General features: G+C 39.9%; 2 protein-coding genes across 4 annotated transcripts in view; one reads left to right on the forward strand and one right to left on the reverse strand.

Moving 5' to 3' along the window:
• Positions 1-253: 253 nt before the first annotated feature.
• LOC117493537 (muscle M-line assembly protein unc-89-like) lies at positions 254-4,968 on the forward strand. 2 transcript variants are annotated; one of them, XM_034144155.1, is made up of 4 exons: positions 254-386; positions 1,410-1,452; positions 1,625-1,695; positions 1,944-4,968. In XM_034144155.1, the coding sequence occupies exons 3-4, from the start codon at positions 1,644-1,646 to the stop codon at positions 3,332-3,334; spliced, it is 1,443 nt and encodes a 480-aa protein (XP_034000046.1). In that variant the 5' UTR covers positions 254-386; positions 1,410-1,452; positions 1,625-1,643; the 3' UTR covers positions 3,335-4,968. The 2 variants fall into 2 exon arrangements, with proteins under 2 accessions (XP_034000046.1, XP_034000045.1); XM_034144154.1 differs by having other exon boundaries at positions 260-381.
• Positions 4,969-5,562: 594 nt separating this feature from the next.
• The window catches only part of si:ch73-374l24.1 (protein kinase C alpha type), a 106,311-nt gene continuing 84,355 nt past the window's right edge, over positions 5,563-27,518 (reverse strand). Inside the window, exons 6-18 of one of the 2 annotated variants that reach the window (XM_034143007.1) lie at positions 22,916-23,072; positions 22,617-22,751; positions 21,689-21,782; positions 20,034-20,063; positions 17,433-17,573; positions 16,490-16,663; positions 15,837-15,928; positions 15,391-15,453; positions 14,397-14,535; positions 13,109-13,189; positions 12,203-12,310; positions 11,244-11,384; positions 5,563-7,791 (exon numbers count right to left, since the gene is read on the reverse strand). In XM_034143007.1, the coding sequence (XP_033998898.1) occupies positions 7,627-7,791; positions 11,244-11,384; positions 12,203-12,310; positions 13,109-13,189; positions 14,397-14,535; positions 15,391-15,453; positions 15,837-15,928; positions 16,490-16,663; positions 17,433-17,573; positions 20,034-20,063; positions 21,689-21,782; positions 22,617-22,751; positions 22,916-23,072 (1,520 nt within the window). In that variant the 3' untranslated portion in view covers positions 5,563-7,626. The remainder of the gene's footprint in view (positions 7,792-11,243; positions 11,385-12,202; positions 12,311-13,108; positions 13,190-14,396; positions 14,536-15,390; positions 15,454-15,836; positions 15,929-16,489; positions 16,664-17,432; positions 17,574-20,033; positions 20,064-21,688; positions 21,783-22,616; positions 22,752-22,915; positions 23,073-27,518) is intronic. The other variant, XM_034143008.1, reaches the window with a different exon arrangement.

Below are 27,518 nucleotides of genomic sequence, written 5' to 3' on the forward strand. Positions count from 1 at the left end.
TCTAAAAAAATAGGTTGAAAAAAATATATTGAACTCGTGTTGAACATGTATTATTATTATTATGAGGTAGTGGTTTGTATTTCATGTGTACCTACTAGGAAGTGTCCAATTTGGCAAGTTTATTTTATAATGTTGCATTTCTTGCTTTTTAATACCTGTCATACTGCTATTATGTGAGAAATCAGAACAAGGATGCTGAAGCGGAACCAAATCTCTGCAGCGCTAGTTTCCTTCAGAGCCTCCTAAGCGTCACGGACGACCGGAAGTGGTGGTCGTAAAATAAACAAGCATCACATTTCCTATTAAGTCTTTATTCGCAGGTCACGACTATCTGGTTAATCTTTAAAATGAAACCTGACTCCCACGGGGGATTTCTTTAAGGTGAGGTATGTTTATTGATTTTTTATTTTATATTTGTCATGCCGCCATCGATTTCGAAGATAACCTGGAAAGCCATCTGCTCCAGATTCACAGCGATCGGTTGCTTAAAAACATGGAGCCTATAGGACACAATTATTACGCTTTGCATGGTCGGATACTGAGACAATGGGGCCATGGGCACACAAACGCAAAAGGCCCCTCCACCTTAAACAGAAGCAAGACTTACACAGTTTACACTTGTTTAGCATCTCGTTGTTGTCCTTTTGTGTCCCATTCAAGTCGTTGGGCATCTATCTGTGGTATTGTCTCATTGTGGTCGTTTGGCCCATTTTTGTAGTTATTCTATACTTATTTGTAGTTAAGCGTCTCTTTGCTGTTGTTTTGTGTCGCTTTGTTGTCATTCGAGTCTCATTAGTAACTTATTTTGGTTCGTTTTACCCCTTTTCGTAGTTCGTGCGAGTCGTTTGGCTCACAGTTTTGTTTGTATTTATTTAAGAAGGAACAATGTACGTTATTTAACATGAGCACTTATGTCCAGCATGTAAATGTGCCAGATGTAGCCATAGAGACTTATTTTCACTTGTAGTCCCTGGCATGTTAATTGCATTGAAAGAAAACATAGATGAGCAAATACACATAGAGAAAACACTTGGCAGCACATAAGCCCCGGTAAAGAACATTAGCAGGATTTAAACACTAAGCACAATTGACTAACGTTTGCGGCATATATAAAGCACATGTACCCATTTAAAAGCCCTCCTTAAAAACCTATTAACACACAGCAGGCATAAGCACATACTTAAGCAAAGATAAAACCTCATATGCTCAGACGGTATGAAAAACAACGATATGACCTATTCTCCAGAATATGACAGCAAGTTTGGTTGTCCAGTAACCTCTCTTTTACAGATTTGAAAAAAGGGGTTGAGAGATGTTTTGTTTCCTTAGCGTGTCCGTTTTGTATCTCTTTGTAGATTTCCCATTTACTTAAATTCATCAAGAATTTTCTCTGTTTTTCTTCCTCCTAGTTTACCGTGGAGGCATGTCAGAAGTTTCATTAGAAAATTCAAGGTGAGTAATTTATATACAAATGGTCTTTTTGTAGTTTAAGTATTCCTTTAAGTTTCATCTAGCAGCGTTTTATTTTGCTACTTCCAGATGGTTCTTATTCCTTCATAATATGTTGTAGTCCTGTATCTATCCAAATGTTAACTACATGTTCTCTCTCTCTCAATGGATGCAGTCAGGTCTAAAAGTGCAGAATGGGTGTGTTGCACTCAACACAGAGTAAGGAAGGCGAAAAGTGTCAGCATGGTAGGAGACGTCTTTTGATTCTTCCTTTTATACAATAGAAAATGATCTAAAAATATATTTCATAATTATATTTAACAAATGATTACATGCCTCTAAACAAAGTTGTGTGATGAAGTTGGTTTTATTCTAAATTGTGTAAGATTATAATCAGTTCCTATTGTTTTTTGGTCTCCTTTATTATTAATAATCTGTATCAGTCCTGACCAAACCATAACCCCCAATTGTGCTTTTCAATATTCAATTTGCAGTTACAGAAGTAGTCCAAGCTGACGGCAACAGTAGTGAAGAGGAAACATCGACAGCTACCACACAACAAAGAGATTTGTGGAGCATTGAGGGAGATTCCACTGTGCACATGTCTGACAACAGTGCCACTAAAATAGGAGCGGGGATGCCAGAAGGTTCCAATAAGTTGAAGATTTGTGTTACAGACGATGTTAACATCATGAAGCTGGTTTCAGGCATTGCAAGTGATGGCACAACTCAGTCCCCTAGGGAAAGAGGGTGTCCAAAACTCACAAAGCACGAAGAGCATGAAGAATCGGGAGATGTCCATGCTGACATTTCTGTTCAAACTCAAGTTTCCCAGGAACAGGCCAGTAATGAAGACAGCCTTACGAGTCCGACAGACCAATCTCTTAAGAAAAGAGGCAGGCCAAGGAATTCTGAGACGGCTGATGTCAAAGACTCACCGAAGGGAGACTCTGAAATACCAACAACGGGTCGTCCAAAAGGATCCACGAAGCACAAGTTAGAATGTTTAACAAGTGAAGAGAATGAGAGACCGACGCGGGGGTCCGAGTTGAGCAGTGAGGAGGACGAGGAAGAGGAGGAAGAGGAGGATGATGATGATGATGATGATGATGGAAGCCTATACTCTCCAATAAGGAAGAAAGGTCGACCTAGGAAGGTGGTAACACCAGTGGGGTCAACACAGAACACATCAAATGAAACCCCAGAGACGGCTAAAAGAGGGAGGCCGAGAAAAAGTATCGTACAGGAGAGCGGAGATGAACAGGAGCCGCCAGTTAAGAAGGCAATGGGTCGACCGAAAGGATCCACGAAGCACAAGTTAGAATGTTTAACAAGTGAAGAGAATGAGAGACCGACGCTGGGGTCGACACAGAACAAGAAGAAGGCAATGGGTCGACCGAAAGGCAGTTTCAAAAAGAAGGTGCTCGATGACGAAGGCCAGCCTGAGAGTAGCCCGCCCCAAAAAGTTCCAGCCAAAAAGGGAAGGCCACGAAAATATCCTTTGCCCACCCTTGAGGAGCTGAATGCGCCAAAAGTACAGAAGAAGCTTGGAAGGCCTCGCAAGAGTTTACCCGCCTCTTCATCCTCACCAAGCAGGGATGTTGACACCCCAAAAAAAAGGGGTCCCCCCCCAGGTACTCCAAAAAGTGACGTTGGTACCCCAAAAAAAAGGGACCGTCCTCCAGGTAATCTTAAAAGTGATGTTGGCACCCCAAAAAAAAGGGGCCGCCCTCCAGGTACTCCAAAAAGTGAAGTTGGCACCCCGCATAAGAGGGGTCGCCCTAGAGGTTCAGTCAGACAAAGTGATGCCAAGCTCAAGACCACCCTCACCGAACATTCAGAAGGAAGTGATGCATCTTCTGATGGGGAAGAGTCGGTAGAATAGGAGGTGGGGCGAAACACAAAGACATCCAACGAGCACGGGACAATACAAACAAATCCCTTATTCAGGATGTAAGCCAGGGATTAGTTACCAAATGTGAAATAATCAAAACATGTTTTGTTTTATTTGATCAATTGGTTTACGTAATTTTTTCAAACAAAAATGGAATATTCCCTGATTTGAGCTTCTAAAATGTGAAAATATTTGTGTTTTTGTACTACTCTTTGACAGTAAACTGAATATCTTTTAGTTTTGGTAAAAACAAGATGTCTCATATTGTCATCTTGAGCTTTGGTTAACACTGAGCAACATTTTAACAATTTTCTGACATTTCGAGACCATGACTGACAGATTAATCAACAATGAGGAATAGTTAGTTTCAGCCCTACTTGGAAGTTTGTGACCAGAGGAACCATCCTGGACTGACCCAAAAGTTGCTGTTGAAAACATAGAATACCATTTTGTAAATGAAAAAGTGTTTTTGACATTTGTTCAGTTAGGTAGGCTTCTTCAGATTTACTTCCATGTGGTTTGAATGGGCTTATTTATTTATTTTAAAGTATTTTATTACTGTCATCTTGAGTTTTTTTTAATAGAGCTAGTGTACACTTTCAAGTTTATCATTATAAACTGATTGTGACATTTTTCATGCAGTGTTCAGATGTAGTATTAGTCAGTTTGACTGTAACTGTGAAACGGTTTTACTTCCCAGTTCTGTGAAATGATTTAGAAGGAACAAAAGTTGAAACTTTGGAAAGTTAATACAAAAAGTGAAACTAGAGAGAGGTGAAGTTCTGATATCACCTCTGTTCCGAATAGCTACTGTAACTCAAAACAATCTGCATTTCTGAAATGAATAGTGTGATCTTGGGGTGAACTACCTTTTTTTCAGGACATACTAGCATATATAAACGGAGCGATATCAAACATTTTTGCCAAGTGATTTTCAACTTTGACCTGTATGTGGCATGTTAAGAGTAAAGAGGTGACTACATGTGAACATAATGTTTTGATTACATTAGTATTTTTAATTTTATAGTGTAAAAAGTCTAAAACGGGTCACTTCTAGCTATGAGCCTACAGAGAATTATTGTTGAATAATTCTCATTGTAAAGTTTTAATGTTTGTTCACCCACTGCTTTTATGGCACCATTTTCAGCCCCAAAAGGCAGCGGTCTTTAGCACAAAAAGAAAAACGTATAAATAGCCGATGTACAAAGGAGAAGGACAAATGAAAGGACCAGCTGGAGCATGAGCAACTAAAGAGCCAGATGTTTCTCTCAGGAGTTGGTGAAGACCAAAACTGAGCTTAAATCACGGAGTGAATATTGAAATATTCTCTCAAACAAGACTCCTAATGACTGATGATGTTTTCTGTGTAACTGCCTGATGTGGAAATAAGCAACACTTTGTCATATTGTTACATACAGTATAGAAAGCTTTTTATTTTGTATTTTTATAACTTCGGACCGTCATGATGTAAACTTCTTAATTTACTTGATTTTTGGCACCATAAGTAAATGTGTGTCATGACCTGGACATCATTATTATTTTAAGTCAATAAGCTAGTAATAAGTTAGTTGACATATTTCCATTTTGTGTGTTTTGAACAAGATTGAAATAAAATGTTGATTTTATTTTCTAAAATGTGGTGTATTTTTTTACATTTCTTAAAGTCAATGTCTATTCCTTTGTTTACCTACAGACAGTTACATAACCTTAAAATATAAACAACACAGTGGCATTTTCATAAAATATTTAGCTAATTTCACAAATGATTTAAGTTCAGTAAAAACATTGGCTGTGTCTCTTAATACCTCATAGTAATTTAACACCAATGCACTCAGCAGACGGTACTTATTCTGTATTTATTCTAATGTAATGTAAATGATTTCTTGCTCTGGACGGTGTGATCACATGGCTACAGTACATGAACTGTAGTACACATATGCATGATCCAGCATGTCAAATAGGACATTTTGCACACTAAATTGTTGAAATCATGGGAATTTTTTTCACAAATAACTGCCAGAATATTAACAATAACACCTTGTTCCTCTGAAATAATATTACATATCAAATATTGGATGTTAACTAAAAACCTCAATATCTTTATAGAACAATAATATAGACATCAATCCACACTTCAGAAGTGAAGCTGAAGTGAAACGATTTAGGCAGAACTACAGCCACTTCAGACTTCCCTTCCCAAAATAAAACAGAGCAGGTTAATCTTTTTCATACTTTATTAATACACAGTATCCATCATACCACAAACAGAGGAACAAAGAATCAGGTTAACAAAAGCAGGGGCAGTGGAAGGAAACACATAGAAAGTTCCCTGTGGCTCTAACTGTAGTGGTACTGTACCCTGACGTGTGATTATCTCTGCCGTGGGTCCAAAGTTTGTTTTTGTTTTCCTCTTCCTCTGCTCCGATAAAGATTCTCAATGTGAGACATGTAAACATTCAGTTTTCTCTTAACCTTACATTTTGGTCCGGATGTGACAGCTGCGACATCAGTCTACATGTTCAGCAACTAATTCAGGGGTTAAGAGTCAATTTGGCAGTTTTATGAAACATTACTGTTGTATCCATTGTGTGCCTAGCCTAATCAAAATGTCCGGGAACAAAAAGACTCAGGGTTGGCACCAGTAAACAAAAAGCCAACAGAAGCGTTTACACATATTAGTCTTGTTTTGTCCGACTACATGACACTGGGTGGGAGGAAAAGAGAAGCGCACAATGCTTGTTGGTTTGTCTTATTCTGTGCAACAAGGTGGGGAAACTCCATGCTCCATGATCTCGTTTTCATGCAGGGGTCTTTCTCATGCTTAGATCAGGCCTCGCCTCACACATGCACACAATTTATACAAGTTAGAGAAGACATGTTTCAGCCACAGAGGGCTCCGAAATCCTCGTACCGTTGCTCTGTTTTAAATTTGTTACAGAAGGAGTCGGCCCTGAGACGACCAAGGCAAGAGGGCATTCAACTGTTTCACGCACAGTAGGTGCTGCATATTCGCCATGACACTGAGTAGTAGAAAACGATGGATAAATAGTGGAAATACAAGGTTTGCTGATACCGAAGCTACCAAAGATTCAGCCAAACATTATAGATATACTCTTCTTAGGGGTACTCTAAACATAGAAATGTTCAAACTGTCTACGGTAGTAAAAGCACATTCAGTTCGTAGTATAAAATCTGCAAGTAACTTCTCTTTTTGAAACATATTTACAAAACAAAAAAAAAGGTTGACATACAATATAATAGAGGGTTTTTTCTCTTGATGTAAAAGCAGGACATAAAACGGGAAGTAAACCTTGTTTCTGATTAACAATTACAAACCAGAATAAGACTTTTTAAAACATACAACAAGTATATATTAACATAGTTTATAGCATAATACTAAACTTTACAATGATACCAGACGTGTACTGCATCCTAGAGTCTACTGCTCACACAGAGTCAGAAAAGTAAGCATGCAACTGAGATCTGCTTTGTGCATATAGAAATAGCATCTTTATACTTTAAAACATTGTCTCTTTGATCCACAGTTTTCTGACCCTACTGAACTGCACTGCATTAAAAAGGCCTAGACAGCTTGCAACTGTAAGCATAAGCAGAATGTGTTCCTGGTTATCTATGTTAAGTTATAGCTATAGCTCCACGTCGTACAAAACAACAAAAAGAAACATGCCCTGTTTAGGGGTTTTAGTGCGTCGGGAGGGGAAAAACATCATGATGACTTTAAGAACTGCAATAGAAATGATTACTTCCCACCTTTCCTTTGGCACTCATGTAACAGTATAGGCTAATACCTCTTTTTTTTTTTTGTATATAAATATAAAATACACGTGTAGCGGTTCAGAAGTAGATAAAGCCGGGACAGAGCAGAAAAATGTGTTCCGTTCTTGTCGTGCATTGCAGCTTGTTGCGTAGTTAAGACGGGGAACATAAGAAAGGAACATTTGCATCACAGAGTAACTCATATACACATTCATACACAAGAATAAAAGGCTGCAGGTTCGGATAAACACAGTTAGAGATTTGATTTAAGAACATATTATATGAGATGTTAAGGGAAAGAAAATATCAGTGCCATGTTCTTTTTCTTCAACACTTTGCTCCGCTCTCAGTCACTTCTTCACACATATTGATAACCAGCAAACAGCAGACAGAACACTGTAGAGGATAATGAGAGTCTTTTGACGGCGGGTTCGTTTTTGTAGAGTTTGGAAGGATCCTGTAGTCAGCGACAGTTCATGCTTTCGTGTTGTCTTTCCGCTCTCTCCTCATACCACGCTGTGCAGCGATGGATGGATGAACTGAGGGTTAATAAAGGAGAAGCCTGCGAACTCGCTCTGGTCAATGTTGGCGATGACCAGCTGGTCAGGAGGGGTCAGCATGGGCTGTGTGCGTGTGAAAAACTTGTCGAAGTTTTCTGCTCCTTTGCCGCCCTGAACGAGATAAAAGGAGATCAGATGTGGATAGTATTGCTATAAAACACTACAAAAACTGCACTGTGGGTTCATGATTAAACGACATTCCCTCTCAAGTCTTTCAATAGAAAGCTGCCCTCTCGCTCCCAGAGGGAAGGTGGTGCAGGACAATGTCGAAGCCTGATGTGTAGCCAGGCAGAAGTTGTAATTAGATCAGGTCCTAACCCTAAGCATGCACAGTGTAGGTCATCAGCGTCAGAGTGCAGCTTGAGGCTGTCATGTGTCTCCAGCTGAATATATATAACATATTCAGTGACATGCACAGTAGCAGCATAGTCATCACGCTTTTACAAGATAACGAGACAAAATGCTTTAGAATAAGTCATTCAAAAACAAATCTGTGGGGATTTCAGCGCTTGCACTTTTCTCAGGGGAGCAAGAATGTCAGGCATTTCCAGCTGTAATATCCAGAGATGGTAATATCACAGAAAGCCTCAGAAGGGTCTTTTGTTTGCTACTGTAGTCCCTTCAGGCCAATTAATGACGCCGCGTATGAGCTCACACATGTGCTACACCACACAAAGACCTCCTGAATGGATGGATCCTCTTTTAGCAATGTTATCCTTCCCCCCCTTTGTGAGTGGAGATGGATACTTCCGCTGTGCAGCCATGCAGTTATTGTGGCCCTTGTGTGAAAGCAAAGGGAACTCTGCCGTTAGAGAGCTATTTATAATCCTCCATGGCATGGCGGGTGTTGCTTCGGGCACAGTGGAGAGAGAGGAGTATGCCGGGGTCCACAAACTGAAAAAGAGTGTGTGTTTTGTGATGACAGGCGGAGATTTAGGTGTCTGGCGCGGGGGGGGGGGGGCAGGTGTCAGGCTGGTGACTGCAGCTGCGACCCTACCTCAAGCCCTGCTGGCTGCATGAAACCATCACACTGAGGGTGAATGGGACGCAGATATACAATATGCACGCATTCATGCAAACACAGTTAAAGGTCCCATGTCATGGCCATTTCTACTGATCATAATTCCATTGTTGAGGTTGTTAAGGAATAATTCTTCAAGATATCTAACCTTTTGCTCTGTGACGTTTTATGATCTACTCTGACGTCTGTTATCTCCTTTAAGGAAAGGCATTGGTGCCATATGTGTTGTTGTTACCAGTTTGTGACCGGTCAACTTGTCTGGCACGAATGGTAATTGTTGTGAGAACACTGAGGCACTTCTTTATCGATGTTTGTGGACTCTAAGGTGTGAAATCTTTGAGGCCATGAGTGTCGGACGCAAGTGGTTCCCAGCTGTTTAGTCTACTCCTTCAGAGATGTTGATTTCTCTCTGTGAACCAGTTAAAAGGTCTAGCATAGAGAGAGGCTCTTCAGAATTGACGTGGCAACTCTACCGTGAAGTCAGAACCTCTGACTCTTTGACTTGTGATGTGAATCCTCCGGCCGATACTCTGAATAAACCCATCAGTGTTTGACATCAAAAGCTCCAACTCTCACTGTGTCTCCTTCCTGAGTCGGTGACTCCCAATGCATTGCTACACAGAAGTTTCCCCCACAGAGGTATACTAAAATGAATTTATATTGTGCAATTTTCCAAACTCACATTGGTTTCTCATACAGCATCTCTGTATAGTATGTGTATTCACTCTCTGTCCTAAACGGCTTGTTGGAGCTCCTGCCTCCCCTCCCTGTGAGCCCAGTGGCCGTCTGCGAGACAGCGCGAAACCTAGCCCGAAACACACACACACCCGCAGCCTGGCTGGGAGTTTGTGTGTGTGCCCAGGCTGAGTTCTGCTGTGTCTCGCCGACCCCACACCAGTGAGCCAGCTCACAGTGTCCCGCTCCTCGCAGCAGCGAGCCTCGCAACGTCCCGCCGAGTGTGTGTGTGTGAGGAAGTCCGCGGATTGGTCCAAACGTAACGGCTCCGCGGACGTAACGTAACGGCTCATTTGGACCAATCTGCGGAGCCGTTACGTTACGTTACGTCACTATACCCGAAATACGGCACTACATGTATACCCAAGAAGTAAACAATGGAAAAAGAGAAATCCCCAACGAGGCGTTCTGGGGCAGCATAGACAGGTCTTTTCTGTGTTAGAGTTTTACTCGCTACAGGGTGTACTTTGAGGGTTTGTGACTCTGCAGACCGTTTACATGCATCAAAAACTACATAACACACAAGGGGATGGGTAATAACCAGAAAAGCAAATGGGACCTTTAAAGACTCTCTGAGGAAGTACTTCAATTCTTCAACTGCGATGCATTCAAGAGTGTTTTTCTCTTTCTATCGTCATCCAACATATATTTGTGGGTCTGAAAATATCTAATGGCCCTTCATTGCTGATGGAAAAGTGAGCTTAAAGTTGATGGAAATGATCTATTGAATAAATTATCATGTTTAAGACCTGCTTGTTTGTCTCGTTCTTTGTTATCAAAGCTCAATACATTTTGTTGGAGTGTGTGTGGCCAGAATAAATTCATGAATTCAAGGAACACCATAGCCAGTGGGAAGCAGCAGAGAAATGCCAAGTCATATTATGAACAACAACAGGGGCTCTTTCAAACAATGTTGTTGTCCAATAATCTCACTGCTTCGAAAATGTCAACTAAAAATGTAATTTGCTGCCACAGAGAAAAAGTTTTTGGTGTTTCGTATGCTGATAATATTCTTTCTTTCTGTGCTAGCTCCAAAGGGATCCATTTATGAATCTATTTTAATGTCAGTAAAGATAATAGGAGAACAGTGTCTGCCAAAGTTACAGTGTTTTTAAATAAAACATGTGCTTCTCTACTACAGCTCAGACATGAACTAATGTCTGGGGATTTACAAAAAGGTACATTTGTTTTAAAAAGGCTGAAACCTTGACAGATACTTGTCTAACTCAGGGGTGTCCAAACTACGGTCCGGGGGCCAAATGCGGCCCGCTGACCATTTTGAATCGGCCCTCAGCAAATTAAAAAAGCTATAATGCAGTATGGCCCACAAATGAAACTTGTGCTTGTCTTGTATTGTACTTCTTACATATATATAAAAACAGATATTATACAGTAGTATTCATTTGTTAATGAGCCCACTTTTCAAATAAATTTAGTCAATTAAAGTTGAATTTCTTTTTCTAACAAATCTAAGTTGATAAGAAAAAAGGCCAATGACTTATTTATATAACAAGCTTGAAATCTACCCTTCATAGTTCCTCTTATGATAATCAATCTGAGGCTTCTGTTTTAAGGAATGAGCTGAAAACAAAATAATTGAAACCCTATGGAGAGCTGTGATTTAGGCTGATTAAGAATAATTTACCTACATTTGATAGATTTTGCTGACTTATAACTTAACTTATGAGGCAATAAACCTCACCTCTGGTAAGTGGCCCCGCCCTTCGTATATCTTTCTGAATTTGGCCCTCGGTGAAAAAAGTTTGGACACCCCTGCTTTAGCTGAAGTGAATGATGTCACACTCACCACTTTGGGTTTGAATGGCGGCTGGATCTCTCTGTTTGCCAGGCGGTCCCAGTCGATGCGTCTGAAGAAGGCCTGCTCCCTGATGTCCCTCTCCCCCTCGGGGCCACCGCCCAGACGCTTTGACGGGTGCTTGGTCATCAGCTGGAGGCAGCCAGAAGAGATGGGATAAGAAGAAGTGACAGCTAGCAGCACGAGGAAAATGCAAGTGTGACGCTTGTATATCAGCAATTCACTTTCCTTTCCCATCTTCTGCGATATATTACTTTATCACACCGTAAACATTGTGCAGAGCCACACTGATGCTCTAAGCTTTAAATAGCAGCAGGAAATTAAACTGCCTTTTTATAGCTCGATTTCTGATTTCCACTTTAAATTTTGACCATGAATGGGGTTTTTTCTCAGTAAAGGTGACGTGAAGCAAACAATAATGATCAGGGATATCGCTTTTGTCCCCAGCTCTGAGAAGATAAATAACATTTCTCATGGCATCCCGGGTTTAATATCGTAATAAATGAAGGCGGGTACGTTATTAAAATACTTGATCAGACTGAGCTTGAATGTTAATTGAATAATCTCTGTTGTGTAAACTTTGAAAACACATTTCCTTAAATAAATGTCTTGACGCTTCACTGTTATGATGCCAAAAACATGTTGCCTAGGTGTGAGAGGAAACAGGTGCCTGCTAAATAAAGGACCAATAATGCTGAACATTTCTTACAGTGAATACAAATGGGAACTAGGTATTTTGTTTGTGCAGAAATAGTTTGCATGTCAACTGAACACATGTATGGCTCGGCATGTTTCTTCTTAAGAAATAACATAAACTGAATAACAGTTAATGGCATCAAAGTATTTAATCAGCTGTGGAACATGTTTCCAGTTCAAATGACCTTAGACTCTTCACAAATATGTGATATGCTGTATAAAGCCCCCCTACAGCACTTTAACACAGTACTTACTCCCTTGCAGATGGACACAGCTTCTTTAGACATGGACTTGGGGTAGGACACGTTGTGCTCCATGATGGACTGGAAGAGCTCGTCTTCGTCCTCTCCATCAAACGGCGGCTGAAGAGAAAGATGAAATGTGTCACAGCTGGAGGCTTGTTCTGTGAAACCTGACAGGAAACCGAGCTGACAGCATCACTGTGTGAAGCTGAGCGCTGTAACCTGTGTGTATAACGTACAGTTTATTTTCTTGTAATGTATTGATAAATTGTAGGTACATTTAACTGCATAAATAACATAAAACTATGATCTAGCTCTCTGTATGTATTGCATTGGCAGCTGTAGGTTCTATTGCAGCGTTTTCTAAATTTGGGTTTTCTATTTTGTTGTGTTTAAAAAAAAATGTACATCATGTATGAGGGTTTTCAGTCTGTGGCTATAAGTATGGTTTTATTGTCTGGTGCTTTTACATTAGTTTCTTCTTGTCCTATCGGTTTTGCCTAAATGTATTTATGCTGCTTTTTCACATTACATTACATGTCACTTAATATATATGTATTGATGTACAGCACTTTGGTCAACTCTGTTGTTTGTGCTATATAAATTATTGGATTGGATTCACTCTCTTAGAGAAAAGCGAATCCTGCTCCAATTGTTATGTGACATTCATGTATTCATTTTCAGTAAGAAACATATCTTCTGTTGACTGGAAATGTAGGATGTACTGTCTGTGAGTGTCTCAACATTTCACCGATCAGACCATTTTAGGTAGTTTCTCATCTTGATGACACATGTTTCACACAGTTTAATATCCCTGAAGCAGGATGTACACAAGAGACAGACAGTCTCATGATACAAATTCACAGTAAAAACAAACAAACATATAAACCAGTATTAGTGCAGTATAAAACAGTGTACCTGTCCTGCCAGCATCTCATACAGAAGAACTCCATAAGCCCACCAGTCCACTGATTTTGCATAAGGCTGGTATGCTATAATCTGTATGAGACAAGAAGTGACACGATTAAAACCTTGGAGTTATTACACATGAGCACACATCACCACATCTATGTATTCAAACAAGTTTGGTCATTATCATGCTCAGTAATAAAAGATGGCTTTATGTCTGCTGCCGAATGCTACACACCTCACAAAGGGTTAAAGATCTCATGAGAAACAGTGAAGAGTTCTCTCTTACAAAATCTGTCATTAAATACAGTCAGCTATTTTAAGCTGCTATCACAAAGGCTCTTTCTGCCACCATCCAATTTGCCATCCTACACCTCCTTCCCACACACAGTCTACACAAAATAATAACCATGCAGATGCAGAGGCAAAGAGCTAAATAACAGCTGCACTCGCCTTCAAGAGAGACAGAAATGCAGCAATTTATCCAGTTCACAGGGTTACCATTTAAACACATGTCTCTCTGCTGATACCTAATCAGACAATACTGATGTTTTTCTATCCTCTAAAAAATGACTTTCCAGGTCAGAAGAGCACACATTTTGTTCTATAATACCATACATTGAAACCAGGAAGTCTATTTTATCGACAAAAAGCTGGCTCATGAATTCATTATAAAGTCTTCAATATCATGTGTAAAAAAAGATTGTTGAGTGGTCTCCAATTTATATTTAGGGCCAAGAAAGTCTGGAAAAAGACCCATTTGGAGTTCTGTGAGAAACCACGAGTAAGGTCTTCCCTCCATCCCCTCATAAGTCAGTGCAGACAGTCGGGAGGGGATATACACCGACATAAATGTTCTTATACATCATCTACCACATCTTTTTACTCTTAATGATTCATCTCTTTACTGTGTATGAATACAGGCTTGTTTAGTTGTCATTACTTTTTGAATGAGCCTGACTGAGAATAGACAGCCTACTGTACGGGACCATATTAAGATACCGTAGATATAAGCGCTGTCCTTCTCTTAATCACAGGGTTCCGCTTTAGGGACCATACAAAAGTACAGTTTGACACAAACCCAAAGTTATTTTCAACCACTCTCTGCTAAATGTGTGAAGTATGCTACAAAAAGCACAATACATATTTCTTGTGTTGCATACCTTTTTGGATCACTGATGAGTCATGAGTAGATTTTACATCAATATTTTAACAGTAGATGATTTCAGTATTTTTCAATAGCTTCCATGTCAGTGACACCAAATGCATCAATCCATCAGAGTCCTGTCCTTCTCACCTCCGGTGCGATGTAGTCCGGGGTGCCGCAGAAGGTGCGTGTGGTCATGCTATTATACATGTTCTCCTTACACATGCCGAAGTCAGCGATTTTGATGTGGCCCTCGGAGTCCAGCATGACGTTGTCGAGCTTCAGATCCCTGCAGCAGAGACAGGTCGTGAGCATTTATGAACTTACTTCATTTCTGGCTTGATTTATGACCACTTTGATTCTTGTTGTATATTGTTCAGCTGTCTAGTCAAGCGAGTAGTACAAACAACAAACAATAACTTCTTGGTCTGAAATAATTTTTCCCCCTGTGTGTTTTTTCGGGGCTCTTACTATTCGGTCTGTGTCTGCGCTTATGTTTCATGTCTCAAATGTTTTGTTTCTTTCCCTCCTAATTCACCATAGTGTGATGGATGTGAATCCTAAGCTGAAGTTCTGATGATGAACTGGGTGACCTAGTCTAGTCTTTTTTTTTTTCATTTCTAATTAGTATGGTTATAAAGGAATATCCAAGCTGTGCATTAAGACACAGCATTGTTAAATCTACACGTCTATTTCTTTACTACACTACATGTTCTATCTCTCTCAGGACCTGCTGTCTAATCTGACCCTTTCTTAATTTCTTTGTTTCCATCTTTTCTGTTATCTCCTGCTTCACTCTGCCCATCAGTCTTTCTGTCAGAGTCGATATCTAAACTACTTTATCATGTCTTACTTCAATTCCCATGCATGTATCTTCAGATTCAGCTTGTCTGAACTTGTTTTCCTCACTTCACGCTCAAAATAATTTCCTATCGATTTGAATTCACTGTTCTTCTTCTCTGTCTTACATTACTCACCCTCTGCTCCCTCAACAAAATAGAAAAACTCTGCTCATACTCATCTGCTTATACTCACCTCATCTATCTGTCTAGAAAGTCTGTGTATGTTGTTATACATGTATCAATAAAGGGATTTGAGTGAATGTGGTGCGCCATTACATTACATTTCTCTCTGACTCACCCACCTGTAGATGATTCCCTTTCGGTGCAAGAAAAACAAACCCACAGCAATCTCTGCAGCATAAAACCTGCAGAACCGAAAATGAGAAAAATAAATATATTTTCTTGGGCCAAGAAAGCAATTCTGCTGAATACAAGAAAAATAATTTTTTGTCCTAAACATTTTTTTTAATAAATGTGGGTTAAAGCATAACAACTTGAACGTGCCTTTGTTGCATGTCATTACCCATCTCTTTTACAATACTATCTTATAATAACATTAAATAATTTAGAAATACATTAAAAAGGAGTTATTTCCCCACAAAATATAAACATTTTAGGTCCAAAAAGTCAGTGAAATCCTGCTGCTTTATTAGCACTAACTCAAGGCTTGCTTATATTATCTGCCATGGTGTTTAACTTGATTGTTATTAAAACAGATGCATGTGAATGAACTGTAGAGCGACCTTACACTGCCTGTGGCTCCTTGAATTTGCCCATACGTTGGATATGATACATAAGGTCTCCTCCGTTGATGTACTCCATCACAAAGTACAGCCGATCCTAGATAATACAAAAAAAGACGTTATTGCCTAAAGAGCAGCTCGAAATGGATTCCACACAAAGAGTGTGCCCACTCCAACCGTCAGTGCATTACATAGAAATCTCTGTTTATATGTATCATTATGTCTTTACACCTGGCCGTCCTCCGAGATACTAAAATGCCGATTCATTCTTTCAGGACAGAAACCTCAGTCAGCTCATATACCTGCATTATAGGTCAGGACGCAATGATCAGTAAATAGAGGTTTTATTACAGTCTGCTTGAGTCATATTGTCTACGCACATAATTGACGTCATACTGGAGACTTTATATTCAAGACTGGTCTCAGCTAAGTATCAATTTTCTCTGCTGGAGGGCCGGAAAAAGAGTGACAATAACTGTAGGGAAGTAGAAAGGGTGAAATGCCAGCAATTGAATAGCTGCTGTTGAAAGAATGATGAGGGAGCACACAGGCACCATTTTAATAAAGTCAGATTTGTTTGTGTGGGTGCGCAGTGCTGCAGAAGTGTAGAAAGTATGCATTAAAAATAGTCACGACTTTGGTGGAAGTTTTGACTCACCACAGTCTGGAAGCAGGAGTGGAGCAGCGTGAGGAAGGGGGGTTTGTCCCTCTGGGCCAGGACTCTCTTCTCCACCATCGTACATTCAACGTCATCATCCTGGATTACCACGTCTTTCTTCAGGATCTTGATGGCGTACAGCTCCTCCGTCGACTTCATCTCTGCCAGCATCACCTGCAGATGATGAAGACACCCACGGTCACATGGAAGCAAAATGAATGATTGATTTTCAAACAGAAAACAAGGTGTGTGTTGTATTTTAACACAGCTTTAAAAACGGAACAAGAAAACATGTTGGAAACAGTTAATCAATAAATGATGTTTCCATAGTAAGACACTGACACTGTTCAACTGTTCCTGTGTTAGTGTGAAGGTAAAATAACACATACAAGGAATAAATGCTTGAGTTTAATCACAGATAATGGTAGATTAAAGGTGACCTATTTATACATAAACATGTGTCCCCTCTGTGTAAAGAGATTCTGAAAGTTTCAGGAAAAAAGATTTGCTCACTTTTTGTCCTGATCCATTTATATAAAACCTGTCTGAAAATGAGCTGATCAGATTTTGGCCACTTTATGATGTCATAACGTTTTTTTGACTTGTGTAACCATTAGCCAATCACCAACCAAGGTAACCCCCCCCCCACCTTATCACCTGAATCTCCTCCTAGAGCACCATTGTGTTCTTTTTAACCAAATCTCTCTCAGAGGGGCGTTGGGAGTGGCTCCTTATTTTCATCTAAAGTAACAGACAGAGAATCAGCACTTTTGAAACAGGGCTGAAACAGAGGGGTTTATGGGATGCTACAATACATAATCTGTTTGGTATTTCGCGCCAAACACTTCAGAGACATGTTTTGTATATATCTGAGACCTATAATATATTGATGAAAAACAGTATAATAGGGGACCTTTAAGTTTGTTTCTGTGACGGCTCTCACCTTGCCGAAGCTGCCCTTCCCCAGCAGGGCCAGGAAGTTGAAGTCACTCAGTCGGATGCGGTCCATGTTACTCGAAGGCAGGCTGAACCTCCGGTGGTCTGACGGCGTGATCACTTTCTTACCGTGGCCCAGCTTGGCTTTCTGTGGTGTACAACAGTGGAAATGGCATTGAAGTCAAATTTAAAAGGAATTGAATTACATAGTTCGATGTTAACATGAACAAATAAAGCCATTAGTCTTCATGTGGGTGTGTGTTCACGTCACAGACTGCCACATCAGGCACTGGTTGCTTTTTTCTCCTTAGCAATATTGCTCTTCAGCTTTTAAGCACAATAGGATCGTGTGTTGTACTGCTGTTTTTCTAAGTTATAATCTATATAATTTAAATCAGAAATAGCATTAACAATTGATAATGTAAGAACCACGAAAGCTTTTTAAAATATTATAAAACGTACTTTATCTCTTCAAAATAGGTTGGAGCTGTCACTGACAAACTCACAATAAAGTGTTACATATATATTCACTGCATTATTATTTCAAAAATAACAATAAAGTTAAAATGATATATCATGTCTTTGCACCAAATTGGTTAAGTGTTACATTTATTAATTTAATAATTCTACTGGATTTGCATGTTATTACTTTAGATTTTAATAAATGATGAACAAGTCTGTTCTTGTTTGCCAGTAATAACGTTCTCATTTGCTATTGGTGCTAACATCTCTTACCATCATCAAAAACTGGTTCGCCTCATATTCACAAATCAGAATGAAAGCAAGTGTCTTTACTGTTACTCGTACTGATCTATTTTTTTCTCACTGACATGAAATCCTGCTGAAATCCTTACAGAAGGATTTCAGCAGGATCTCTACTCGGGTGTTTTGTGCAATTGTGGGGTGGGCAGTCAGTCCTGGTCGGGGGAGCCAACATTGCAAGGTTCCCTGTTGTTTTAATGACTGGCCTGCCAAGCGTCTTTGAACTAAAAGTGCAATTAGGATTCTTCCAGCTCCCATCAGCGCTGCAGCCGGTGTCTGTTTTCGGTCAGATACAGAACACAGGAACTAGTGGGGCACAGAGAGGCTGTTGCCACGCCAACCATTTCTCTATATTTTTGACCGAGGTTGAGTGGCTCTACATGTACGCCTTAGGTCCATTTAGAGTAGAATAATGTCAACATTAAGGAGGTCAACCAAGGTCCTGCTACCGAGTAATTTATTAATTAGCTTCACCTGGCAGCCCAGCTTTCATTAAGTCTAAGAGGAGACAGCTGGAATAAAAACCAGCAGTACCCTGATGCCTAATAGGTTCACATTCTTCTTATAAAAGGCACAATTAAATGCACTATCAAGGATAGCAATACTAGCCAGGTTTACAGATCGTCACCAACATCCTACAATAAACTGTTGAGTTAATAACTTGACACAAATCTTTGGGACTGCTTTGGTATACTTTTTCTTTTTGTTTTACAACTGCTTACGGCTCATTTTTCATTCTTATATACCAAAGTGTTGATACACTTACATCCGTATTCATCAAATTTATAGCTGGAGATATTTAAGTGCATGTCAAGTTTTATATCTCCACTAAACACATCGCTGTTATTGATTTTGTCTTGTATTAAAGTTTTCTCCCAAGGAGACACTTGAATAGTCGGGCGGATCATGTTCTATTGTCCCCCTTAGTGGTCATTTTGACAACACAAAACACTAACAATTCACATCATAAAAATATCACACAAAAAAACGACATCACCCCGTTTCAACACAAACAAAGTGCTGGAATATTTAAGTGAGAGTTGCCACACAAAGTTTAATTCAAACACATACAATGCAGCGACACTAGTGTTATAGGAAAGTACAACACTGCCACCGTGTGGGGAGATTAGGCATGCACACCAACAACAGCAGGAACCTGCCTGTGTGTGCTTTCATTCAGACAGCTACAGTGCATAAGTGCCCGTCCATGCTTCATGTCCTGTCAGCCTTCTATAGTCCAGACCAAAGCAGGACTATTAGAGGGGTGACTGTGGACCACACTGTCAGCCAATGAGGAGCGGCTTTGTGAAGCTCTATTGGCCAATGACAGCACAGTGAGAGTTTTAAAGGTGGTGAGACCAACAGAGGACGGAGTAGTCCAAATATTTACTAACAACAATGCTGTGTGGTAAAGGGATATGCAGCACTTTTTAAAATTATTCATCCATATTTATAGGTACACTTTTTTTTTGTTTGCTGTTATTTTCTGTGCTGCTGCTTTCCCTGTAATTTGAGACTTGCTGATGCTGATTTTATGCATCATCCTCAAAATGTAGGCCTGAATTGTTCCTTTATATTAGAATGAAATGTAATCCCTTCAGTTTCATATTTGTCATTAAACATGAGACAGAAAGGAGAAGAGAGTTGGTGTATAAGTGTGTGATGAGTTACAGAAATGTGTGTACAACAGAAAGCAAATTGGGCATCTATAAACTGTTGAGAGCCTTTGTTAGTAAATCAGATTAATTTGTGGAAGCCCAGCGGAGGTCCACAAACAATCCTAATACGGTAATTAAAGTGAGTAAAAGTGATGAAGGAATAGAGACGGAGCAGGCAGAAGCGCTACCTTGAGATAGTGGATATTTAACTGGCAGGCCTAGAAGAAAGAAGAAACTCATTTATTGAAGCCGCCTGAGGTTAGCTGGTGTTAGCATGATGAGCTGGGAGCTGACAGCAGACAGACGTGGGCTTGATAAGTCATTATCTTGGTGAAATCATTTATCTATATGAACGAAAAAAAATTATCAAATGCATGACTGGAGAACAGAGTACATCTTATTCTGTCACATCTGGTTACATCGCTGCGTCTTGCCCAGGTTTCCTTGGCAACAGAAGATGCTTGAAGATGCCTCAGAGGAAAGTCAAGGTCACATTATGGAGTGAAATGGAAAATTAAAAAACAAGACTTAAGTGTCTTGAGGGCTGCTGTAAAGAAGATGACATTTACACTCAGTATTAAAACACCTGTATGCACACAGAGGCGGGCTTTAATAAAGCCACCCCCGCTCTCTTGCATCCATATGTGTTTGCACATGGTAACAGTGCAAGCTTGATTATATGAGCCATCTTTTACCTGCATGTTAGTGATATGGAGATGTTATGAGTTTTATTTAAAGCACAGATGGTTTGTAACAAAAACCTCCCTGCAGTTAACAGGCTGCCCACTAGAGAGCAAGAGTTACCTGCGTTATATATTTTATTAGATTTGGTGAAAGAAACATATGTGTTTGTACATGATTTTGCTTTACATTTTCAAATAATACACTTTACTACAGAGCTATAAGTTGTGGTGTCCAAACAGCAACAACATTTTTTGTTTTTAAGTCTCAAAAACTTGATTTAAATTAGAGGTATCACAGTCACCATTGTATTTACTTTTTTTAATCAAAGTTACATTATTTGATAAACATTGTTTTCATCCGAGTACACACTTAATAATAAAATCAGTATATACAGCAGTAATAATGTGCTGTTCTGCAAAGATTGTATGGACAATTGTAATGTAAGTTATAAAGGATTAAAACAAATAAGATAACAAATGCAAACAGACCGGTGTGGTCCAAGAAACAAACACAAAATGGCTGGAATTTATCATAAAGGATGACACTATTAGTTTAAGCCTTGTATAATTACAAAGTTTAAATTACAAAACTGAAATGAGTAGAGTTGGTATACTTGTTTTTTTATGGAAATGTCGTCTGAATGAACATCCTGTGTTGTGTTGTTTTAGTCTTGGCTATTAGAAGTCCTCTGCTTGGAACAGCTTTACATAAGAGTCCAATTAGGGCAAGGAGACACAGCACAACATTAAAGCTGCTATTTCAACAACAACAACAGAAAACATTTCTAGACCTCATTCAGACTGTTCTCCTGATTAAATAATTATGACTTATTTAAAAGAAGTAATTTCCCGACGTAAACAAAGTAGTCTGCCCTTTGCTGTTTCCACTGAAAGAGGTGAGTGTTATAAATTATTAACGGCAGCTACACATCTTACATAAGGCTCTTCCTTTGTCGACTGTAACCTTGTACTGTAATACACATATGGGGAGTTTCCTATTTTTCCATTCACTTATTAATGCCAGGAGATGTGATCTCTCTCTCTGAACCGCAGGGTGAAGCTGGGAACAGGATGATGTTTCCATGGTGACAGGAGAGAAGAAGTGAATGTGTGTGACAAAGAACTTTTTTCTTGAATCTTAGTAGTTCAGTCGACCTCACCTCAAACTTCTGTAGGAGCTCCAGGTTGACGTCGTCCATCTCGGGGATGGGAACGTTGTAATACTCTCCCTCCTCCTGGTTCAGCAACTTGTACCTGAGGTGGAGAAGAAAAACATAAATAAGTGAAGCTATATTTTTATCTGCTTCCATTTAAACCCATTCATTTCTTCCTCTGTACCATAACACTTTACAACTGTGCACCACTTCAATAATCAGAAGCTGATTCCCCTGCAGGGCATGTCTACACTTCACCTCTAATAAACACATCCTCTGGCCACTTGTCTAATGACCTGGAGAATATATACTGCAGGTAAACACTCACAGTAATAGTTTACGAGATACAGGTATGTCCTGAAGCTTTGTAACATAAAGCAACTGTTGAGCAGGCTCAGTTTAGGCTAGGTGGAAGCAGGTATGCTAACATGGACATAAATATGAGTGTAAGTGTTTAACAGTAGGAGACAAAACAGGCAGACAAGGACAGAGAGACGAGGAAATGACGGCGGCAGCGGCTGTTTGTCAGAGTGAATGGAGGCAGCAGTGTTTACGTCTGTTTTACACACAATGTGCGGCTGTTTCAAAGTGAAAGTGGTTGGATGGTGGAGGCCAGTGTAGTATCAAGTCTGCTCGAACCACATTAACCTACTCTAGCATATCATTTATGTTTCTGACTGTAAAATGATGTAACATTACATTTGTAAAGGACCCATCGTTAACAGACAATTTGACCTTGAAAGCCCTTTACAGAAAGGTGACCTTTACTGTATTTAAAATATAATAAAAACTGCTAACACTAACTCTTCCTTTCGAAGTCTTTGAAGTTTGAATAAAGGGTCATTTTAACATTCATTATTTTCTGTAAAATCCTGCTTGAAATTCCTTTATAAATGATTGATTTACAACACAGGGACGAGGGAAGGCGACTGACCATCCGCAGTTTTGAGCTTTGATGAGCTCGGACACGCCAAACGACATGGAGCCCATGAAGTCGTTCCTGGTGGTTCGGTCCCAATCCCAAACCTCAATGGAGAGACGACGGTCCTTATCTGATGCTTTCAGCTTACTGCAAAAGAAAAACACGCAAACAGGGGACGAGTTACGAGATGTGATCTTTTTAGGATTTACCCTAATTTTGTACCTTTTTATTCTATTTCCTTTGATACTGCCAAATGATCATCCTTCTCATAAATAAACATACACAACAGTTAGACACTCTTGTTGACTTACAAGCTGAAGGACTCGTTCCAGCAGGGGTTGAGAGAGGAGCGGATGGTCCTGGTCTTTTGTTTGGTCTCGTTCTTTGGGTCGGGGATGAGCTTGAGTTTAACATAAGGGTCCGATAAACCATTCGGATCCATAGGAATCAGGTTCCTGGCTTCGCCCACTAGAAGATGGAAAGAGTGAACATGTCACCATAAATTAGTGAGTGTGAGCATGTGTGTGTGTGTGTGTGTGTGTGTGTGTGTGTGTGTGTGTGTGTGTGTGTGTGTGTGTGTGTGTGTGTGTGTGTGTGTGTGTGTTCTCGAGCCACAGGCCAGATTTAGAGACGCCACACTGTCTCATGGGTTAAAACGGTCAGAGATAGAGGGGTGAGTCACTGCGAGTCACTCCAAGGCCGAACAGCAAACAGAAAATATATGAGCTTCAGTGCAGGCAAAATTACCTCTGTGTACTATATGTGTGTATTAATAATCCCAGGTACAACTTGAGTCTTTGCAAGTTTATTTTTAAACCATACTGGCAAAACAATTCAAGGAAATATAAATATATTATGTAATGCAAGTTACAGATGCAAATGTGTCTGTAGCATGGAGGATTTGACCATAAGCTAATGGTCAGATTTGTAGTATTATTGTATCTTCACTTCAACATATGTCATTTTATTAAAGCAAAATGAGGCATGCACGATGACGTTGAAACGTCCTTGGTGTCTGCAGATATAAGGCCTTTAAAATCCGCCTCAAAGAGAGCTAGCATGCTTATTCCCATACAGGAAGGTTCATGACTTGTCTGCAATTAGTTTGAAAGAAACATGTGCGAAAATCTTTTTGGGAAATCACAATCGGCCAAAATGAGTGGAAAATATATCGGATATCAGCAAAAATACAATATCACAAGTTGTGATATACCTTATAATTTGTTAAAAAACGCATTACTTCAAACTGGCTTTTTATTTATTCAAATCCAATAAAAAAAGTTGTGTAGGAATTTTTTTTAATTGAAAATTGCATTGGGAATATGATAGTTTTGTTATTTCACCATACAGTAGGTCTGTAGATACAGATAGTCAATGAGTGGGGAATAAGAGAACAGTAATAAGACTCATATTCAGAAAGCAGGATTATAGGCAGGTAAATGGCAGACATGTAACTCGTAAAGGCAAAAGAAACAGTGCAACTTGAGATGAATTCACGAAGGAACACAGGGAGTGGCCTCATATATGTGGAGAGAGCAGAGAGGGAACAAGATGCAGGTGAGGAGGGGGCTAGAACTGATTAGGGACGATGGAACAGGTGTGTAGGATGGAGGGGACGTCCGATGACTGGTGAGAGAGCCTGAGGGCATCTGGTGGATACTCTGAGGATGGCAGGAGAGTACATGGCCTGAGGGGGGTGAGAAAGGACAAAGAACCAGGGCCAGGCAAATCATGACAACGTCCTCCTGAGATAGACACATGTCAGTGTTTCTGTCCTCAGTTACTCAACTAATGACTCATCAAGTCAGACACCTCATAAGCTGACAACAGGTGCTGCGAGGCAAAACAAACTGTCAAAATTCACTTGTGAAAACTGCATTATAACACTGGTGGGTGTAAGGGCTCAGCAAATGACAAATCAACAAAAACAAGAAAAAATACTCCGTGTACTCAAACTCATTGTCACAAATTAAGTTGTAAAACATGACAGGTGGTAATTAAACTCTCCTTCCCTGTGGCGTATTCACTCTCACATGGCCAGGTAAAAGCAGTGCAGATGATGTGAAGGACACGTGACATTTCCCAGTGTGATAACTGCCAAATGGAGAGAAAAAAGGAGTGCTGTTACATAGCAACAAGAGTAGGGGGGGCAAGATGGCGTGAGCATGGAACCCTCACCATGGCGACAACATCTACTGTAAGTGGCCAATGGGCCGACTGCCCCACTTAGCAAAATGTCAGCAATAGGCGAATCATACGGCATGATTTAATCAATAACTTAAAAAGGAAAGAAAGGCTAACCCACCTTTAGTTTGTGACACACAATACAACTATAACAGAGAGTAGAAGCAGGATCACATAGAATCCTCTCAAGCTGTTATTATCAGCTCTCTGCTATGCTTATATTAAATATGATCAGACACGGTGAACAAGGAGAGAAATAAGGCTGAAATCTTCATGTTTCAGATAGTCAGTGTGAACGCTCACACCGACACATTCGTTGAGGTTCTTCATTAAAACAGTGGCAATGTTTACTCAAACAAACAGGGGCGGACTGGGACTAAAAATCAACCCGGGAATCTCGACCGGCCCACTTCAATACCGCTAGTAAATTGTCCCACTGCAAACAAAGCATAAATATTTCAGGGCGGAGTGCAAAGCGTAAGAAAGGTCAGTCACTGCAGATCATTGTTAGCGAGATTTCATTGGATTTATTTCGACACACACCTGTTGATTTTTAAGGCAACATGCTTAAATGGGATTAAGAGTTATAAAAGATGAAAATAAACTGACAAGCAGAATAAAAATTATGATAAATAGAAATGAAGACTATTGGAGTAAACAGTAGACGAGTCAATGTAAGGTAAATGTGCCTCCAATTAGATTTTTGTAGTTTATTAAAAGTCCATTTTTGCGCAGGTTTTTCAGTCTTCTATGACATTAAACAGTTTATATTTGTTTTTTTCTGACATTTTACAGACCAAATGATATAATAATATAACAATTAGTTGCAGTCGAATTAACAGTTTCTATTTTGAGCCTTTTTCTTTGGATTGTGTGAGAGACTTTAGCAACATAAATAAATAAAAAGCTGCTCCTGAAGGAAAAAACAAACTGTATATTTTTTTCAATGAGTGAAGAATGGAGAAGAAATAGAGAAAATAGATGAAAAAAATAGAATTAAGTCAGAACTATGAATGAAAATATTAGCATCATGCTTTCAATGTCATTCAAATTAGACTATGTAAAGCTTGTGGAAAGACATAAATAAAACAACAAAATAACTTGCAGGTAAGTTTAAAAAAAACACGAAGGACAATAGAGTTGTAGTATAGTAATACGTGACATTTAGTAATGCTCTTTCAGTTTGATGCAGTGGAGGGCAGTGTGGGTCTCTCACTCTGACAGAAGAAGGCGGTCTGAAGTGTTTACCTTGTTCATCATGTGTTGCCTTAGCCTTATAGTTCACAAAATATCAGATACAGTAATCTGCCGCCCTGCCTTTTGTGTGTCTCTCTCTATCTCTCTCCCTTTCTCTTGCTCTACCACAAGCATACGCACGCACGCACGCACGCACGCACGCACGCACGCACGCACGCACGCACGCACGCACGCACGCACGCACGCACGCACGCACGCACGCACGCACGCACGCACACACACACACACACACACACACACACACACACACACACACACACACACACACACACACACACACACACACACACACACACACACTCACACACACACACACACACACACACCACACACACACACACACACCACACACACACAATGAAGTAAAAGGACCAGAAGAAAAAATCTCAGCATCCCACGTTCTCATCTAAATCCTCCCCTCCGATGGCTGCGTTAAAGGCATCAGTCGCTGCCATGGCAACGCTGGCGGCAAACAACGCCAAAGCAACTCCAACACGCCTGCAAACACGCTAATGAGGCAAACACTCACACACACACATGTGCAAATAAACAAACATGTATAAACACAGGGAGCGAATGACTGGTATTGAGAGTGTATGAGCAAGGCTCACACACACACACACACACACACACACACACACACACACACACACACACACACACACACACACACACACACACACACACACACACACACACACACAATAAAACATCATCATCAGCAGTGATCAAGGACCATCTCGGGTGTCTGTTGTTGCTTAGATACAACAAGAGCTGCTTTCTGGATCCTCCCCATCCATAGGAGGTAGTTACCAATACAATTACACTGTGCATGTGTATCATCTTTGTCACTAGTTAAGAAAACAAACATGCTATAAACAGAAGAAAAGCAATCTTGTATCCTGTGTCTGATAACTCAAAAACAGACCTCACTCTTCCACTATCACAGAACTGCTGTTTACATCACGCAAGCATGCATCTTAGGAAAAGCAAAACTTCCAGCATGCACTGCTGCTGTCATGCAACTGTTGTGGGGCATAGGAGAAGGAAATGTTATGCTTTTTAACAAAAATCACAAGAAAAAAGTGCACTGGTGCAGATAAGACTTTTAGAGCCTTGGTCCTTGAGATAATAAATGACAAAGTATAAGTCTTCTCTAAAATGCATATTTATTGTCTTATACCTCAGATAACTTCTCTAAAGTGATGTTTATCTCTGAAGGGCTATTTCCTAGCACCGAATGCTACAATAAAAACTAGAGAAAGCACGTATGTTCTTTGAAAACACACCAAAAAGATGAAACACACACATACTAACAGTATCTTCTGTATCTCTGCTGAATAAAACAAATATGCTGCAAGAGAAAATGACATATCTTTTGAATGCCAGGGTGGGTGCGTGCAGGGGCTGCACTGGGCCAAAAGAGTAATCTCCCAGAAAAGGCTTTGAAATTCAAATGTGTTGTTGCATAAC

This window comes from Trematomus bernacchii, unplaced genomic scaffold (assembly GCF_902827165.1).
Source record: "Trematomus bernacchii unplaced genomic scaffold, fTreBer1.1, whole genome shotgun sequence".
Lineage (NCBI taxonomy): Eukaryota > Metazoa > Chordata > Actinopteri > Perciformes > Nototheniidae > Trematomus > Trematomus bernacchii.